The 15,590-nt window shown below is 53.8% G+C and overlaps 1 protein-coding gene across 3 annotated transcripts; it reads left to right on the forward strand.

The window, feature by feature from the left end:
- Window positions 1–9,092: 9,092 nt before the first annotated feature.
- On the forward strand, window positions 9,093–15,346 carry MEN1 (menin 1). Of its 3 annotated transcripts, none has more exons than XM_080817226.1 (10): window positions 9,093–9,205; window positions 9,581–10,041; window positions 10,943–11,151; window positions 11,335–11,463; window positions 11,759–11,799; window positions 11,878–11,965; window positions 12,655–12,791; window positions 13,159–13,294; window positions 13,682–13,846; window positions 14,051–15,346. In XM_080817226.1, exons 2-10 carry the CDS (start codon window positions 9,597–9,599, stop codon window positions 14,531–14,533), a joined length of 1,833 nt encoding a protein of 610 aa, XP_080673352.1. In that variant the 5' UTR covers window positions 9,093–9,205; window positions 9,581–9,596; the 3' UTR covers window positions 14,534–15,346. The 3 variants fall into 3 exon arrangements, with proteins under 3 accessions (XP_080673352.1, XP_080673351.1, XP_080673353.1); XM_080817225.1 differs by having other exon boundaries at window positions 9,099–9,193; XM_080817227.1 differs by lacking the exon at window positions 9,093–9,205 and adding an exon at window positions 9,224–9,296.
- The last annotated feature ends 244 nt before the right edge of the window (window positions 15,347–15,590 follow it).

Raw genomic sequence — 15,590 nt, forward strand, 5'->3', positions numbered from 1 at the left:
GCAGGCTCCCCACCGAGCAGAGAGCCCGATGCGGGGCTCGATCCCAGGACCCTGGGATCACGACCCGAGCTGAAGGCAGAGGCTCAACCCACTGAGCCACCCAGGTGCCCCTTAAAAATGAAATCTTAAAGGGGCGTCTGGGTGGCTCAGTGGGTTAAGCCTCTGCCTTCGGCTCAGGTCATGATCCCAGGGTCCTGGGATTGAGCCCCACATCGGGCTCCCTACTCGGCGGGGAGCCTGCTTCCCCCTCTCTCTCTCTGCCTGCCTTTCTGCCTACTTGTGATCTCTCTGTCTTGCAAATAAATCAATAAAATCTTTAAAAAATAAAGTCTTAAAGATAAATAAATTGAATTAATTTTCTTCCGAAGCGGACAAATTTCAAACCTATGGAAAGATCGAGAAAATAAGCATTCCTTGTACTCTCCACCTCTACTCACCAACTGCTCACATTTTGCTGCCTCGGCTTCCCCTCCGTATCTATCCATATCTGCATTTGTGTATAGCACATATCCTGCTATCATTTGAAAGGAAGCTGCAGACGTCTTACACTGAGCACCTCAATATTTCACAGGCATCCCTTAAGAACAAGGCATGACCATGTGGCGCCTGGGTGGCTCAGTTCGTTGTGTCCAACTCTTTAATTTCGGCTGGGGTCATGGTCTCGGGGTCATGGGCTTGAGCATAGTGTCCAGCTCCATGCTCAGTACGGGGTGTCTGCTTGAAATTCTCTCTCTCCCTTTGTTCCCCCCAGCTCGCTATCTAAAATATATAAATAGATCTTAAAAAGAAGAAGAAGAAGAAAAAGAAGGGGTGCCTGGGTGGCTCAGTCGGTGAAGCATCTGCCTTCAGCCCAGGTCATGATCCCAGGTCCTGGGATCAAGCCCCGTGTCAGGCTCCCTGCTCAGTAGGGAGCCTGCTTCTCCCACTGCCTGCCGCTCCCCCTCCTTGTGCCCTCTTACTCTCTCTCTCTGGGAAATAAATAAAAAAAAATTTTTGAGATTTTATTTATATGCCAGAGAGAGACAGAGAGAGAGAGAACACAAGCAGAGGGAGTGGGAGAGGGAGAAGCAGGCTTTCCGCTGAGCCGGGATCCCGATGCGGGACTCGATCCCAGGACTCTGGGATTATGGCCTGAGCCGAAGGCAGACACTCAATGACTGAGCTACCCAGGAGCCCACATAAATAAAATCTTAAAAAAAAACAACAGCAAAGAATAAGGAGCCACGAGAAGTCACTGTAATAGTCTCAAGAGATTTAACACTGATATAACAATATCATCTAATGATAATCTGTTATGGGGTGTACTGTGACCCCCCTAAATTGATCTGTTGAAGTCCTAACCCCAAATACCTCAGTACATGACCTTACTGAGAAAGAGAACCATTGCAGACATAGTTAAAATGAGTTCATTAACATGGGCCCTGATCCAATATGACCGGTTACTTTTTTTTTTTTTTAAGATTTTATTCATTTATTAGACAGAGAGAGATCACAAGTAGGCAGAGAGGCAGGCAGAGAGAGAGAGGGAAGCAGGCTCCCTGCTGAGCAGAGAGCCCAATGCCGGAATCGATCCCAGGACCCTGAGATCACAACCTGAGCTGAAGGCAGAGGCTTTAACCCACTGAGCCACCCAGGTGCCCCATGACCGGTTACTTTAAGAAAAGGGAAACCTGGGGGGACCCGGCTGGCTCAGTCAGTAGAACGTGCGATTCTTGATCTTGGGGTTGTGAGTTTGTGCCCCACGGTGTTAGAGTTTGCTTTTAAAAAGTTTTTTTTACCTTTTTTTTCTTTAAGATTTTATTTATTTGAGAGACAGAGTACAAACAGGGAGGGGCAGAAGGAGAAGCAGACTCCATGCTGAGCTCAGAGCCTGACTCTGGGCTCGATCCCAGGACCCTGAGATCGGGGTCTAAGCCGAAGTCAGACCCTTAACTGACTGAGCCACCCAGGCGCCCCCCCACCATTATTTTTTTACTTTAAAAGGGGGAAACTTGAACACAAAGACACACAGGGAGAAGGCCATATGAAGCTGCAGGCAAAGATTGGGGGGATGCTTCTATAAGCCACGGACCACCAAAGATTGTCAGCAAACCCCCAGCAGCTGGGGAGAGGTCTAGACCAGATTCTTCCTCGTGGCCTCAGAGGGAATCAGCCTGGCGGATATCCTGACCTCAGCCTTCCAAATTCCAGATGGGGAGACAAGACGTTTCTGTGTTTTTCAAGCCACCCAATTCATGGTACAACTGTGTCCAAAATGTTCTTTTTTTCTTTTTAATCTTTTTTTTAATTTTTACTTTTTATTTTTTATTTTTTTAAAGATTTTATTTATTTATTTGACAGAGATCACAAGTAGGCAGAGAGGCAGGCAGAGAGAGAGGGGGAAGCAGGCTCCCTACTGAGCAGGGAACCCGATAGGGGTCTCGATCCCAGGACTCTGAGATCATGACCTGAGCCGAAGGCAGAGGCTTAACCCACTGAGCCACGCAGGTGCCCCCAAAATGTCCTTTATAGCATTTTTTAAAAAATCAGAGATCTGGGGGCGCCTGGGTGGCTCAGTGGGTTAAAGCCTCTGCCTTCGGCTCGGGTCATGATCTCAGGGTCCTGGGATCGAGCCCCGCATCGGGCTCTCTGCTCCGTGGAGAGCCTGCTTCCTCCTCGCTCTCTGCCTGCCTCTCTGCCCACTTGTGATCTCTGTCTGTCAAATAAATAAATAAAATCTTAAAAAAAAAAAATCAGAGATCTGATTCTAGATCAAAGGTTGCATTTGGTGGTCCAGGCTCTCTAGTCTCCATTAACCTAGAACAATTCTATTGGCCTCCATTTTTGTTGCCTCCATGATATTAACATTTTTTTAAGGGTCCAGGCCTGTTGTTTTGTAGAATGGCCTGCAATTTACACTTTTCTGATGGTTTCCCCATTAAATTCACATTTAACTTTTTTGTCAAAAATATTACATAGCCGGGGCACCTGGGTGGCTCAGTCGGTAAGTATCTGCCTTGGGCTCAGGTCATGATCTCAGGGTCCCGGGATCAAGCCCCCATCAGGCTCCATGCTCAGCGGGGAGCCTGCTTCCCCCTCTCCCTCTGTACCCTCCACTCCCACTCACAGGTGTGTGCTCTCTCTCTCTCTCTCTCTCAAATAAATAAATAAAATCTTTTGGGGGGAGGGTATCTTTTTTTTTTTGAGAGTGAGAATGAGAGAGAGAGCAGAGTGAGAGAGAACTCAAGTGGGGGGGAGGCAGAGGGAGAGAGAGAAGCAGACTCCCCACTGAATAGGGAGCCCGAAGTAGGGCTCGAGCCCAGGACCCTGGGATCATGCCCTAAGCCAAAGGCAGACATTTAACCAGCCGAGCCACCCAGGCGCCCCAATAAATAAATTTTTAAAAAAAGAATATTACATAGTTGATGCTATTTTAAATTAATTTTGGGGGTGCTTGGGTGGCTCAGTCATTGGGCATCTGCCTTTGACTCAGGTCATGATCCCAGAGTCCTGGGATCGAGCCCCACATCAGGTTCCCTGCTCGGCGAGAGGCCTGCTTCTCCCTCTCCCGCTCCCCCGGCTTGTGTTCCCTCTCTTGCTGTGTCTCTGTCAAATAAATAAATAAAATCTTTTTTAAAAATTTATTAATTTTAATTATGATACCTTTTGTTTTGTAAATTAGAGAGTGAATTCCGCTGTGACTCTCTCCCCTCCCCCCATGAGGTGAATTTACGTCTCTGTGTTGTCATATATGCCCGTATATATACATACACCGGCAGACATCAAGAGGGGCTACCCTTCCCCAGTCACCTTGCTTCCATCAGCAGAAAGCAAGTCAGAGCTTCAGGGCCCTTCCTACTGTTGGCAGGAAGCCCAGCCCTCGGTACTCTCACCCTCACACCGGCCCCCCACCTCACTCCTGCCTCAGGACCATCAAAACTAGTCCTGCCCCTTATCCCTGTTGCTCAGCGTCCCTGCAAGGGACTCGGGCCTCCTAGGTTCTCCATGCTCTGGCTGTCCCCTTTTCTGACCTCATCTCCATGCACAGTTCCTACTAGCCATCCACGGTGCCCTCCAGGCTCATGGCCCATCTCCAGCAAAATCCCCCATGGCCTCATCCCCGTCTGTAAATGGTCCTTCACCCCCCGCTCTAGCAGGAACCCGAGGTCACCACTGCACCTCCTTCTATCACTGGGGCTGGAGGTGGGGTAGGTGCTCTCCATGATTCTCATTGCCGCTCGCGGACACCCTCCTCCCTCCTTTGGGACACTCAGGTTGGCATGCATTCTAGCTTCTGACTTGCTGTCACTCTCTCCTTCCTACTCCAGTTTTAATTCTTAGAGACTCTGATAGAACATATGGATGACCCAGCGTTGGGTCTCCCTGTTTCTTGAACCCTCCTCTCCCCTGACCTTGTCTTCTTCCACCCTGCCCAAGCCACACGCTCCCATAGCCATCTTGGAAAGCTGCTCCAGCCTGCACGACAGCCACCAAATACATGGGCTCTGGAGCCCTTGACAAAGGACTAGCTTGAGATGAGATGTGCTGTGCATATAAAATAGGGCGGATTTCAAAAACTTAGTGTCAATATATATATAAACTATCATTAATAATTTTTATATCGACTACAACTTGAAATAACATTTTGGACATAATTAAAATGAATTTTGCTTAAGTCTTTTACTTTTTTTAATGTAGCTACTAGGAATTTTAAAGTTATATATATAGTTGATGTTACATTTCTACTGGAGGCACCGTGCTAGGTCTTTTCATTGCCAATAATGACAGCTCTCTCCCTGTAACTTCAATCCCAAGCATCCCTATCTCAAGCATCTCTAACCAACACCCCTATCTTTCCAGCTCCCTCTATCACCCCAACTCCAGTAAACCTTTGACCCCACTGGAACCTACAATCCACTGATTTTGCCACACTTGGGCTGTCGCTCATCCCTGATGTGTCTTACGTCCCTCCTCACACAGCATAAATTCCTGGTCAATCATTACAGTTACTCTCTGGCAGAATTCATCTATTTATTCAGCAAATCTTTGCTGAAGACCAATTATATGCCAGACTCTATTCTGGGCACATGGGACCCGTCAATGAACAAAACAGACAATATCCTGGGGCGCCTGGGTGGCTCAGTGGGTTAAATCCTCTGCCTTCGGCTCAGGTCATGATCCCAGGGTCCTGGGATCGAGCCCCACGTCGGGCTCTCTGCTCAGCGGGGAGCCTGCTTCCTCCTCTCTCTCTCTGCCTGCCTCTCTGCCTACTTGTGGTCTCTGTCTGTCAAATAAATAAATAAATAAATAAATCTTTAAAAAAAAAAAAAAAAAAAAAAACAGACAATATCCTGTCCTCGTGGAGCTTATATTTTGGTGGGACGAGACAAACAATAAACAAATAAGTTATATAAGATGCTAGTATGGTGGTTCTCGATTGGGGGTAATCTTGCCCCCCCCCAGAGGACACTTGGCCATGTCTGCAGACATTATCAGCTGTCACAACAGGGGAAGACGGGCTACTGGCATCTAGTTGATAGAAGCAAGCGATGCTGCTAAACATCCCAGAGCACCGAGGGCTGTGTCCAACCACAAAGAATTTTCTAGGCTCAAATGTCAATAGGGCCATGGTTGAGAAACTCTGTTCTAGGAAGTGTTACTAATTTGGGGGGGGGGCAGGAGTAGAGCAGGGTGGAGGGATTGAAAGAGAAATTTGTGTTGGAGAGTATGATCTTTTTTTTTTAAAGACTGTATTTGAGAGGGGTGCCTGGGTGGCTCAGTGGGTTAGAGCCTCTGCCTTTGGCTCAGGTCATGATCTCAGGGTCCTGGGATCGAGCCCCGAGTTGGGCTCTCTGCTCAGCAGGGAGCCTGCTTCCTCCTCTCTCTCTGTCTGCCTCTCTGCCTCCTTGTGATCTCTGTCTAATAAATAAATAAATAAATCTTTAAAAGGCTGTATTTGAGAGAGAGCACGTGCACACATGGGGGGAGGGGCAGAGTGACAAGCAGACTCCCTCCTGAGCGCAGAGCCCAAGGTGGGGGGGGTGCTCTACCCCAGGACCGTGAGATCATGACCTGAGCTGTAATCAAGAGTCTGATGTATCCAGGAGCCTCAGAGAGTGTGATCTCAAGTAGGCTGGTCAGGTCTGGGTCAGCCTCATTGAGAAGGTGACATCTGAGCAAAGGTGTAGAGGGAAAGAGACCACCAACTGGGTTTCCTGTTTCACCAAGAAAATTAAAGTCCCCAAGTACATGTGCCCATATAGTCTGCCTTCTCTCCAATTATTGCAGGGAAACTGTTCATGCTCCTAGCAAAGGCCAAACATGCCACTCAGGAACTCTCATACCCTCCGCGCATTGGAGGCTCTATTTTTTTTTTTTTTTAGATTTTATTTATTTACTTGACAGACAGAGATCATGAGTAGGCAGAGAGGCAGGCAGAGAGGGAGGGGGGGAAGCAGGCTCCCTGCTGAGCAGAGAGCCCGATGCGGGGCTCGATCCCATCACCCTGAGATCATGATCCGAGCAGAAGGCACAGGCTTTAACCCACTGAGCCACCCAGGCTCCCCTTTTGGGGGCTCTATTAACCACCACCACCTCAACCTCCTTTGACCCTCTTCCCCCCAACCCCTGCCCCGCCCACCAGCTGCCATCTTGTTTTTCTTCCAGCTTTGCCGCAAAACTCCCCGAAAGAGTTGAGTGTTAGCACTGTCACCAATTTCTCTCCTCTCATTTTTCTTGAGCCAAGGAACTTCAGGTTTTTGCTCCCAAGCTGCTCTTAACGTGGTCACCAGGCATTGCCTCTGAACCAAATCCAGTCGGCCTTCCATGCTTAGTTTGCTAACCTATGAACAGCATCTGATACTATCGGTCACACCTCTGTCTTCTTTTGCACAAAGGCTCATCTGATTTTCTTCCTATCTCTCTGGCCAGTCTTCTTTGCTTGTTCCTCCTGGTCTCCTAGTCTCTATGCGAAGAAGTACCCCAGAACTTGGTCATTGGTGATCTCGTCCCCGTATACACTCTGCCCAGCTTCCCCTAATGTTAACATCTGACATCATCAGGATACATTTATCAAATCTAAGTGATGAAAAATATGGACGAAGGTACAGACTTTATTTGAATTTCACGAGGGTTCCTAGGTACCCTGACTGGTTTGGTTTTAAGACTAAAATCCCGGGGCGCCTGGGTGGCTCGGTGGGTTAAGGCCTCTGCCTTCAGCTCAAGTAGTCATCCCACGGTCCTGAGATCAAGCCCCGCATCCGCATCCGGCTCTCTGCTCAGCAGGGGGCCTGCTTCCTCCTTTCTCTGCCTGCCTCTCTGCCTACTTGTGATCTCTGTCTGTGAAATAAATAAATAAAATCTTAAAAAAAAAAAAAAGACTAAAATCCCATACTCCTGGGGCACCTGGGTGGCTCAGTGGTTGGGTTTGGCTAAAGCCCTAATCCCAAGGCCCTAAGCCCAGGCCTGCACTGGGCTCCCTGCTCAGCGGGAGTCCTGCTTCTCCCTCTCCCACTCCCCCTGCTTGTGTTCCCTCACCTGCTGTGTCTCTGTCAAAACAAAACAAAAAAAAATCTTAAAAAAAAAAACTCTATTAAAAAAAACAAAAGTCCCATACTCTTAAAGTCCCCTTAGTCCTAAGCAAACTACAAAGGTCAGCCACCCTGTTGACCATTTTTTTCCCTTAATGTCCTTGTTCTGTCCCAGGCTTCAACCCAAAATACCATGTTGCATTTAGTTGTCCTATCTTACTCTGTTCTAATCTGCAACAGTTTTTGTCTTTCCTCATCTTTTCTGACCTTGACACTTTCGAAGAGTCAGATGTTAACATTAGGGGAAGCTGGGCACAGAGTATACGGGGACAAGATCACCAATGGTCAAGTGTTTTGTAGAATGTTCCTCAGTTTGGGCTTGCCAGATGTTTTCTCATAATTAGACCAGGCTTATGGATGTGGGGGGAAAACACCCATGGAGGTGAAAAAGGGCAGAAATTTGATGTTTTCCTCACTGCTATATATCCAGTGCCCAGGGCTGAGTGCCTGGCCCACAAGCATCAAAAATCTGTTTGTTGAATGAATAAGGAAGGTGAATGGATGATTCTGTAGAAATTATTTAGTATTGTTTTGAAATGTTCCTAATAAGGACGCCTTGTGGCTCAGTCGGTTACGCGCCTGCCTTTGGCTCAGGTCATGATCCTGGGGTCCTGGGATTGAGCCCCACACGAAACTCCCCACTGAGCTTCTCCCTCTGCCTGCCACTCCCCTGCCTGTATGCTCGCTCTCTCTCTCTCTCTGGCAAATAAATAAATAAATAAATAAAATCTTTTTTTAAAATGCCTCCTGGGCACCTGGGTGGCTCAGTGTGTTAAAGCCTCTCCCTTCGGCTTGGGTCATGGTCTCAGGGTCCTGGGATCGAGGCTTCCATCCGGCTCTCTGCTCAGCAGGGGGCCTGCCTCCCCCCCCCCCCGCCTGCTTGTGCTCTCTGTCTCTCTGTCAAATAAATAAATAAAATCTTAGAAAAAAAAAAAAGCCACTTAAAATTTTTTCTGAATGTAGATAATATCTTTTTTTCCCTGAATGTAGATAATATCTTATCATAAATATCGTTCTGAAGCCTTTTTCCCCTCAATAATATGCTCTTACCCTATTACAAGTAACTATAATGATTCTTTAAATGTTCCTCTTTGCACATATACTAAACTTCCCGAAGAACAGAACTAGGGAAGAACTGCTAGATACAGTAGACACATTTACATGTTAATGGATACGGATAAATACCCAACTCAAGGGTTTGAAGGCACTTACGGAACCCTGCCGTGTTTGAAAGTACCCGTGTTCCTCACATCTTGACGACATGTGACAGCCGAAGCCAGAAGCAGCCTGAAGAACGCCTGGGTCAGTCCCTGGACTACATCTCCCAGAATCTACCGCGCTTCCACGGCCTACCTGGAGGGCGTGAAATGGAGTGACCAATCCCGGAGGATCTCAGGAAGGTGGCGCAGCCTCCACTCCTCACCTACGGCTCGGGAGCCCAGAGCTGCGGGACTACCACTCCCATCAGCCACCGCGGATTGTCGGGCCGGCCACCATTTCAAGACGCAGCAGGGACAGGAGAGGGCCCAGGACTGCACTTCCCGGCAGGCGGTGCGGCCCAAGGGGCGGAACTCCATTTCCCAGCAGGCTCCAGGCGGCGGGCGCCGTGGTGCCTTGTGTGGGATGTAAGCGCGGAGGTGGGCGCGGGGGACCCAGGCCAGGACTCTCCTTGGGATTTGGGGGGCTTGGCCTAAGGGCGTGTTCCGGACGGACTCTAGGTGCCCGGGGGTACGGTCGTAGAGAGGGGGCGGGGCGGCCAGGGAGGGTTCCCCAGCGGGGTCCTAGGGGCGCACCCCCGTCGGGGCCGCGGCTCCTGGGGTTGTGGGGGACGAGGAGGCCCTTACAGCCCCGGCTGAGGGGTCTTCTACGGAAGAGGGAGAACAGACGAGCGGAGGGCCGGGGGGCAACAAAGCAAAAGAATGTAGGCAATGGGGGGTAGAACCTTAGCTGAGCCTGGGAGGGGGCTCCCCGGTCGTACCCGCCCGACCCTCCCTCCTCCGGCTCGCCCGCAGGCCGAGGCCCGCCGCCATGGGGCTGAAGGCCGCCCAGAAGACGCTGTTCCCGCTGCGCTCCATCGACGACGTGGTGCGGCTGTTCGCTGCCGAGTTGGGCCGAGAGGAACCGGACCTGGTACTCCTGTCCTTGGTACTGGGCTTCGTGGAGCATTTCCTTGCTGTCAACCGCGTCATCCCCACCAATGTGCCCGAGCTCACCTTCCAGCCCAGCCCCGCGCCCGACCCACCTGGCGGGCTTACCTACTTCCCTGTGGCTGACCTGTCCATCATCGCTGCGCTGTATGCCCGCTTCACCGCCCAGATCCGTGGCGCCGTCGACCTGTCTCTCTACCCTCGAGAGGGGGGTGTCTCCAGCCGAGAACTGGTGAAGAAAGTCTCCGATGTCATCTGGAACAGCCTCAGCCGCTCCTACTTCAAGGATCGGGCCCACATCCAGTCCCTCTTCAGCTTCATCACAGGTTGGAGCCTGACAGGTGGCAAAGGGCGAGAATCCCGTCTCACCTGGGAACCTTGGTCCACCTCCTCACAACCCTGTCTGGTTTGCAGAGCCCATTAAGACCTGTAAGCCTTGTGAAGTGGGGCAAGTGTTACAACCCGCTTTGCAGCAGGGGAAACTGAAGCCCAGAGAAGGGAAGTTATAATGCCTAAGGCACAGAATGGCCTGCACCCCACTCACTTGACTCTGCCTCCTCAGTACCCCCATCCCCGCCATTGAGCAGCTACAGGAGTCCCTCAGCCCAGTATGAGGCATTGAAGGCAGGAGCAGATTTGGGGAGTGAGGAGCCATAAACCGGCTACATTTGAGACACTTACATGAAAGTAAATAGCGGAGGGAGGGACTTCACGCCAAAGAGCTTAAGACTCAGGGCTTGCAAAGAACTTTCTTCTTTGCTCCAAGCCCAGTAGACTGGCAAGCCGGTCCTGGAGTGCCACATTGAGAAGGAATCTGAGGCCGCTTCTGCGCCTAGCAGAAAAAGAGTACAGAGAGAAATTAGGAGTATCTACTAGTGGGAGTATGAAGGAGTGTTGGCCAGAGGGTCCCATTTTTGCCGTCCCAGTTATAACCTAACAGGCACAATAAAGCAGTTATAGTGTGGTTGCAGAGAAAGAGAAGGGACAGGGTCAAAGGCTGGGTGGAGCTGCAGGAAAGCTGAGAAAGTCTGCCGCAGCACATCAAAGGGGAGGGAGAGGCTTCGAACACAAAGGAGGAAAGAGATTGAGAACTGATGGGCGGGAGCGTCTAAGGTTTGGGCACAGGCTTGGAGGTGAGCATGGGAGGAAGCATGGCCCATCGTGACCTGGCCCCTTCCCCTAGGTCAGAGCTCAGAGGACCCTCTTGCATTCCCTTCCCTTCCACAGGCACCAAACTGGACAGCTCTGGTGTGGCCTTTGCCGTGGTGGGGGCCTGCCAGGCTCTGGGTCTCCGCGATGTCCACCTGGCCCTGTCCGAGGACCACGCCTGGGTAGTGTTTGGGCCCAACGGAGAACAGACAGCTGAGGTCACTTGGCATGGCAAGGGCAACGAAGATCGCAGGGGCCAGACAGTCAACGCGGGTGTGGCTGAGCGGGTACTGCCCCTCCCCCCACTTGGTGCACTTGGTACTCTTCTCTCCTAGCCCAAGCCACCTCCCCTCTTCCTGGCATCACCTCCATATGCCAAGAAGAGGGGGAGTCCCCTTTTCCTGGCGGTCATTTTCTGGAGCAGGCCCAGGTGGGCCATCCTGAGACATCTGGTCTTGTCCTTTCCCAAGAGCTGGCTGTACCTGAAAGGCTCATACTTGCGCTGTGACCGCAAGATGGAGGTGGCGTTCATGGTGTGTGCCATCAACCCTTCCATCGACCTGCACACCGACTCCCTGGAGCTGCTGCAGCTCCAGCAGGTGAGGGGTGCCTGGGGGACCCCGAGGGGGCACTTTCCCTTTCCGAGCTGCAGCTTGCCCTTCCAGAACACAGGTTGATCATTCTCCACCTGGCCTTTCCCAGGGCTTTTGGGAAAAGTAGAACTGGGATGTGAAAGGGCTTGGACTCCCAGAAGAGGCTGGTTCCTCAATTCTGGCCCCACCCACCTGGTGGGAGGTCCCTGAACTCCCATCTGCCTGGGAGACTGAGACCCTCCTTCCCTCCCCCCAGCTCATGCCTCTCTCTCTCTCTCTCTTCTTCGCCCCCCACCCCCAGAAGCTGCTCTGGTTGCTCTATGACCTGGGACATCTGGAAAGGTCAGTAGGGGAAAGTGGCCAGGCTGGGCCTCTGAGCGGGTGGCTGGGAGGCAGCCTGGACTCATGACCCTTTCCCAGGTACCCCATGGCACTGGGGAACCTGGCAGATCTGGAGGAACTGGAGCCCACCCCCGGCCGGCCAGACCCACTCACCCTCTACCACAAGGTGGGGACATTTCAGGAGGGTACAGAAGGGAGGCCCAACAGTGGCTGGGGTCCCATTCTGTTTGGGGACTGGGAAGGGGCAGGTGAGGAGAGAGGAACTTGATGGGTATCGAGGGGTATCACCCATCTGTGTCCCATTTAGTATTTGCCCCGCGTGTATTCAGGGCACAGAGGGCTGTCTGAGGGGTGTTCTGTGTTCCCCAGCGTGGGAGGGCTGGGGCCTGAATTTGTCCCCTCAGCCCTGCTTTTTCTGCTGCCTGTTATTGTCCTAGAGTATAACAGAGGTCACCTGTGGTGGGAGCCCTGGGAAGGGGTTGTTAACTCTGTGGGGTTGGAGGAGTAGGAGGGACATTGGGCCAGGCTTAAAAGCCTTTGGTGTTTGTGTAGGAGTGTGTCCGAAAGCCCGGGAAATGGATGTGTCCCGAGCTTGGAGAATGGGTCCCTTCTCTTTCCTAGCCCTTGTTCTCTGGGGGTCTCTGCCCCCTGCAGTGTGGTCCAGGCCTCAGCAGGTAGCCCCCTGCAGAGCCTGGGCAGAAGCACTTGGCCAGAGAGGATACAGGGGTGGTGGAGCGAGATCGGAGGTGGTACTCTGGGATCTGCCCACTGTGCCTCATGGGTGTGACCGAGTGGGATTTTTGCCATCCAGGGCCACTGGGGCTGCGCCCTGAGGTTCCTCCGCTCTGTCCCCAGGGCATTGCCTCAGCCAAGACCTACTACCGGGATGAGCACATCTACCCCTACATGTACCTGGCTGGCTACCACTGTCGCAACCGCAACGTGCGCGAAGCCCTCCAGGCCTGGGCTGACACGGCCACTGTCATCCAGGAGTGAGGATCCCCCTGCCAGGGCCTCAGGCCGGCTGACCTTCCCCTTCTACCTAATTTCCAACCACCCTCATCCAGGCGTGAGGGTCCCCAGCCCTACCCCTTCTCCCTCCAGTCCCTAGGCAGCCAAAGCCACCATCACCCAAGAGGCTGGGACCCCTTGATGAGGGCCTCACACCTTTCCCTGGCTCCCCTGGCCCCCCAGTTTACAACCACTGCCATCCAGCGGGAGAACTTGTACCCCCTGCCCCATGCTCCCCCTACCCCTTACTCAGACCCAGGATTTCCAAGAGAAGACCCCATCTGCTCACCAGGTCCCTGGGGGTCCCTGCCACGGCCCAGACCCCACAGTGCCCTACTGCTCTCACAGCTACAACTACTGTCGTGAAGACGAGGAGATCTACAAGGAGTTCTTTGAAGTAGCCAATGATGTCATCCCCAACTTGCTGAAGGAGGCAGCCAGCCTGCTGGAGGCCGGCGAGGAGCGGCCAGGGGAGCAGACCCAGGTGAACAGCTGGAGAGGCAGCCTGTGTTCACCTTGCGGCCTCCCCGCCCCCCAGCAGGGCTCCCCGTCCCTGGCCACAGGGACTGCTGTGGGGGACTGGGGCCTGCTGGGGGAAGGTAGCCCTGTGTGGAGAGCTACATTCTGTCTGCTTTAGGGGGTCCCTGGCCTGGCTTTGAAGGAGCTGAGGGTATTTTAGGGGTTACTACTCTGTGCCTGCAGGGAAAGGGCGTGGAAGCCCATCTCTCATGGTCAGTGTCCCTCATTCAGTTGGGGGGGTGGGGTGTAGGTAAGAGATGGCTTCTGCCTTCCCCCAAGTCCTGGCTAAGGACTGGTTTTATAAAAGGAAGGAGGTTCTGAAAGATCTAAGACATCTTTTCCACTTGCCCAGGGTGCCCAGAGCCAGGGTTCTGCCCTCCAGGACCCGGAGTGCTTCGCCCACCTGCTGCGGTTCTATGACGGCATCTGCAAGTGGGAAGAGGGCAGCCCCACGCCGGTGCTGCACGTGGGCTGGGCCACCTTCCTCGTGCAGTCCCTAGGCCGGTTCGAGGGACAGGTGAGGCGCAGCTCCGCAGGGCAGTGGGGGAGGTCAGGGGGTGATGGCGGCTGCCCAAGCAGAACCTTTGTGGTCCTGAAGAGGGTTGGCTTGTCCCCTTTGGGTGCAGATAGGACTGAGGCCCTGGGACGCCCGGCCCGTGGCTGGTCCTGGGCTTCCAGCCACCGGCCTGCAGCCTGGCCTCCACTTTCCCTCCCCGGCCAGGTGCGGCAGAAGGTGCGCATCGTGAGTCGGGAGGCCGAGGCGGCCGAGGCGGAGGAGCTTTGGGGCGAGGAAGCCCGGGAAGGACGGCGGCGAGGCCCGCGGCGTGAGTCCAAGCCCGAGGAGCCGCCGCCGCCTAAGAAGCCGGCGCTGGACAAGGTCCCGGGCGGAGGCCAGGGGGCGATGTCGGGACCCCCTCGGAAGCCCCCAGGGACGGTCCCCGGCACCGCCCGAGGCCTGGAAGGAGGCAGCGCGGCTCCGGCGCCAGCGCCTGCGGCGTCGCCACCGCCCGAGGGCCCGGTGCTCACTTTCCAGAGCGAGAAGATGAAGGGCATGAAGGAGCTGCTGGTGGCCACCAAGATCAACTCGAGCGCCATCAAGCTGCAGCTCACGGCGCAGTCGCAAGTGCAGATGAAGAAGCAGAAGGTGTCTACACCCAGCGACTACACGCTTTCCTTCCTCAAGCGCCAGCGCAAGGGCCTCTGAACTACCTGCCGGCCCTTGCCGTGGGGGGACAAGGGCACTCGGTCCCGATGGAGGGGCCACCCCCGTCACCCCCACCCGGCCCTCGAGCCCAAGCCCCGCCCCCGGGCCAAGGGGGCCTGAGCCCCTCCTCCAGGCCCCACCCCCACCCGGAACCCTTGCTGCAAGTTGCGGTAGGGCAGACCACTCCCCGGCTCTGCCGGTCTTTGGAATGTAGATCGCATCCCCCGGAATCCCAGCCGGCCGATGGAAACCTCACTTGGAGCTCCATCATTAATCTTTAAAGGTCCAAGCACTGGAAACAGGCCCCACCTCAGAACCGAGGCTCTAACCCTGGGCCAGACCGGGGCTGCTCACGGTTGCTCCCGGCCTGTGGGGCCGAGGTTCCGCCCTACACCCCAGAAGCACAGGTCCCGCCTCCAACTCGGGAACCTGGGACTCCGCTCGGCCCCTAGGAGTACATTTCCGCACTTCAGAATTCCATCCCTTGGGAATCCAAGCCCCCGACCCCAAAGAACTTAAACTTTCAGAGTTTGGAAATCCTAGCTTCTTCCCTTCTCTGCCCTGCGAGTCTGGGACAGAAACGCAGTCTCCGGCCTGTGAATCCTGAGCCCCGCCCCCTTCCTGACCAAACTGGCCCCAGATCAGAGCAGACCTCTTTCCGACCCTCTGGGAACCTCCCCGAGGTCCAGCCCGTCTCAGGGGACTCCGGAGGAAATCTGCAGGGGTTTGCGAGTGGGTGAGGGGAGCCTGATCTCTTCCTGTTTTGTACATAGATTTATTTTTCAGTTCCAAGGAAGATGAATACATTTTGTAAAAAAAAAAAAAAAGTACACGTCCGTGTTTCATCGGGGAAATTGCGGGAGGGGCGGGCGGGACAAGGAAGGGGTGTCCCCTCTTCCCTCTGCCTTCTGGCCTTCGGGCTCCCCACCTGTACGGCGCAGGGAACCGGTAGCCGGCCGAAGGGCCTCTGCCGGGTCTGCTCCGCCGGACCTCGGGGCTTCCCCTCGCCGATAGGGCCTGTCCCGCGGGCGCCTCCTCCCGGCCGGGCGGCGGGGCA

Source organism: Martes martes (genome assembly GCF_963455335.1).
Source record: "Martes martes genome assembly, chromosome: 10".
Classification (NCBI taxonomy): Eukaryota; Metazoa; Chordata; class Mammalia; order Carnivora; family Mustelidae; genus Martes; species Martes martes.

Excerpts from the sequence above, each read along its gene's own strand:
- MEN1 (XM_080817225.1), top strand. Across the intron at positions 12,792-13,158 it reads ACGGCCACTGTCATCCAGGA|CTACAACTACTGTCGTGAAG; the intron begins GTGAGGATCCCC and ends CTGCTCTCACAG. Across the intron at positions 13,847-14,050 it reads TAGGCCGGTTCGAGGGACAG|GTGCGGCAGAAGGTGCGCAT; the intron begins GTGAGGCGCAGC and ends CTCCCCGGCCAG.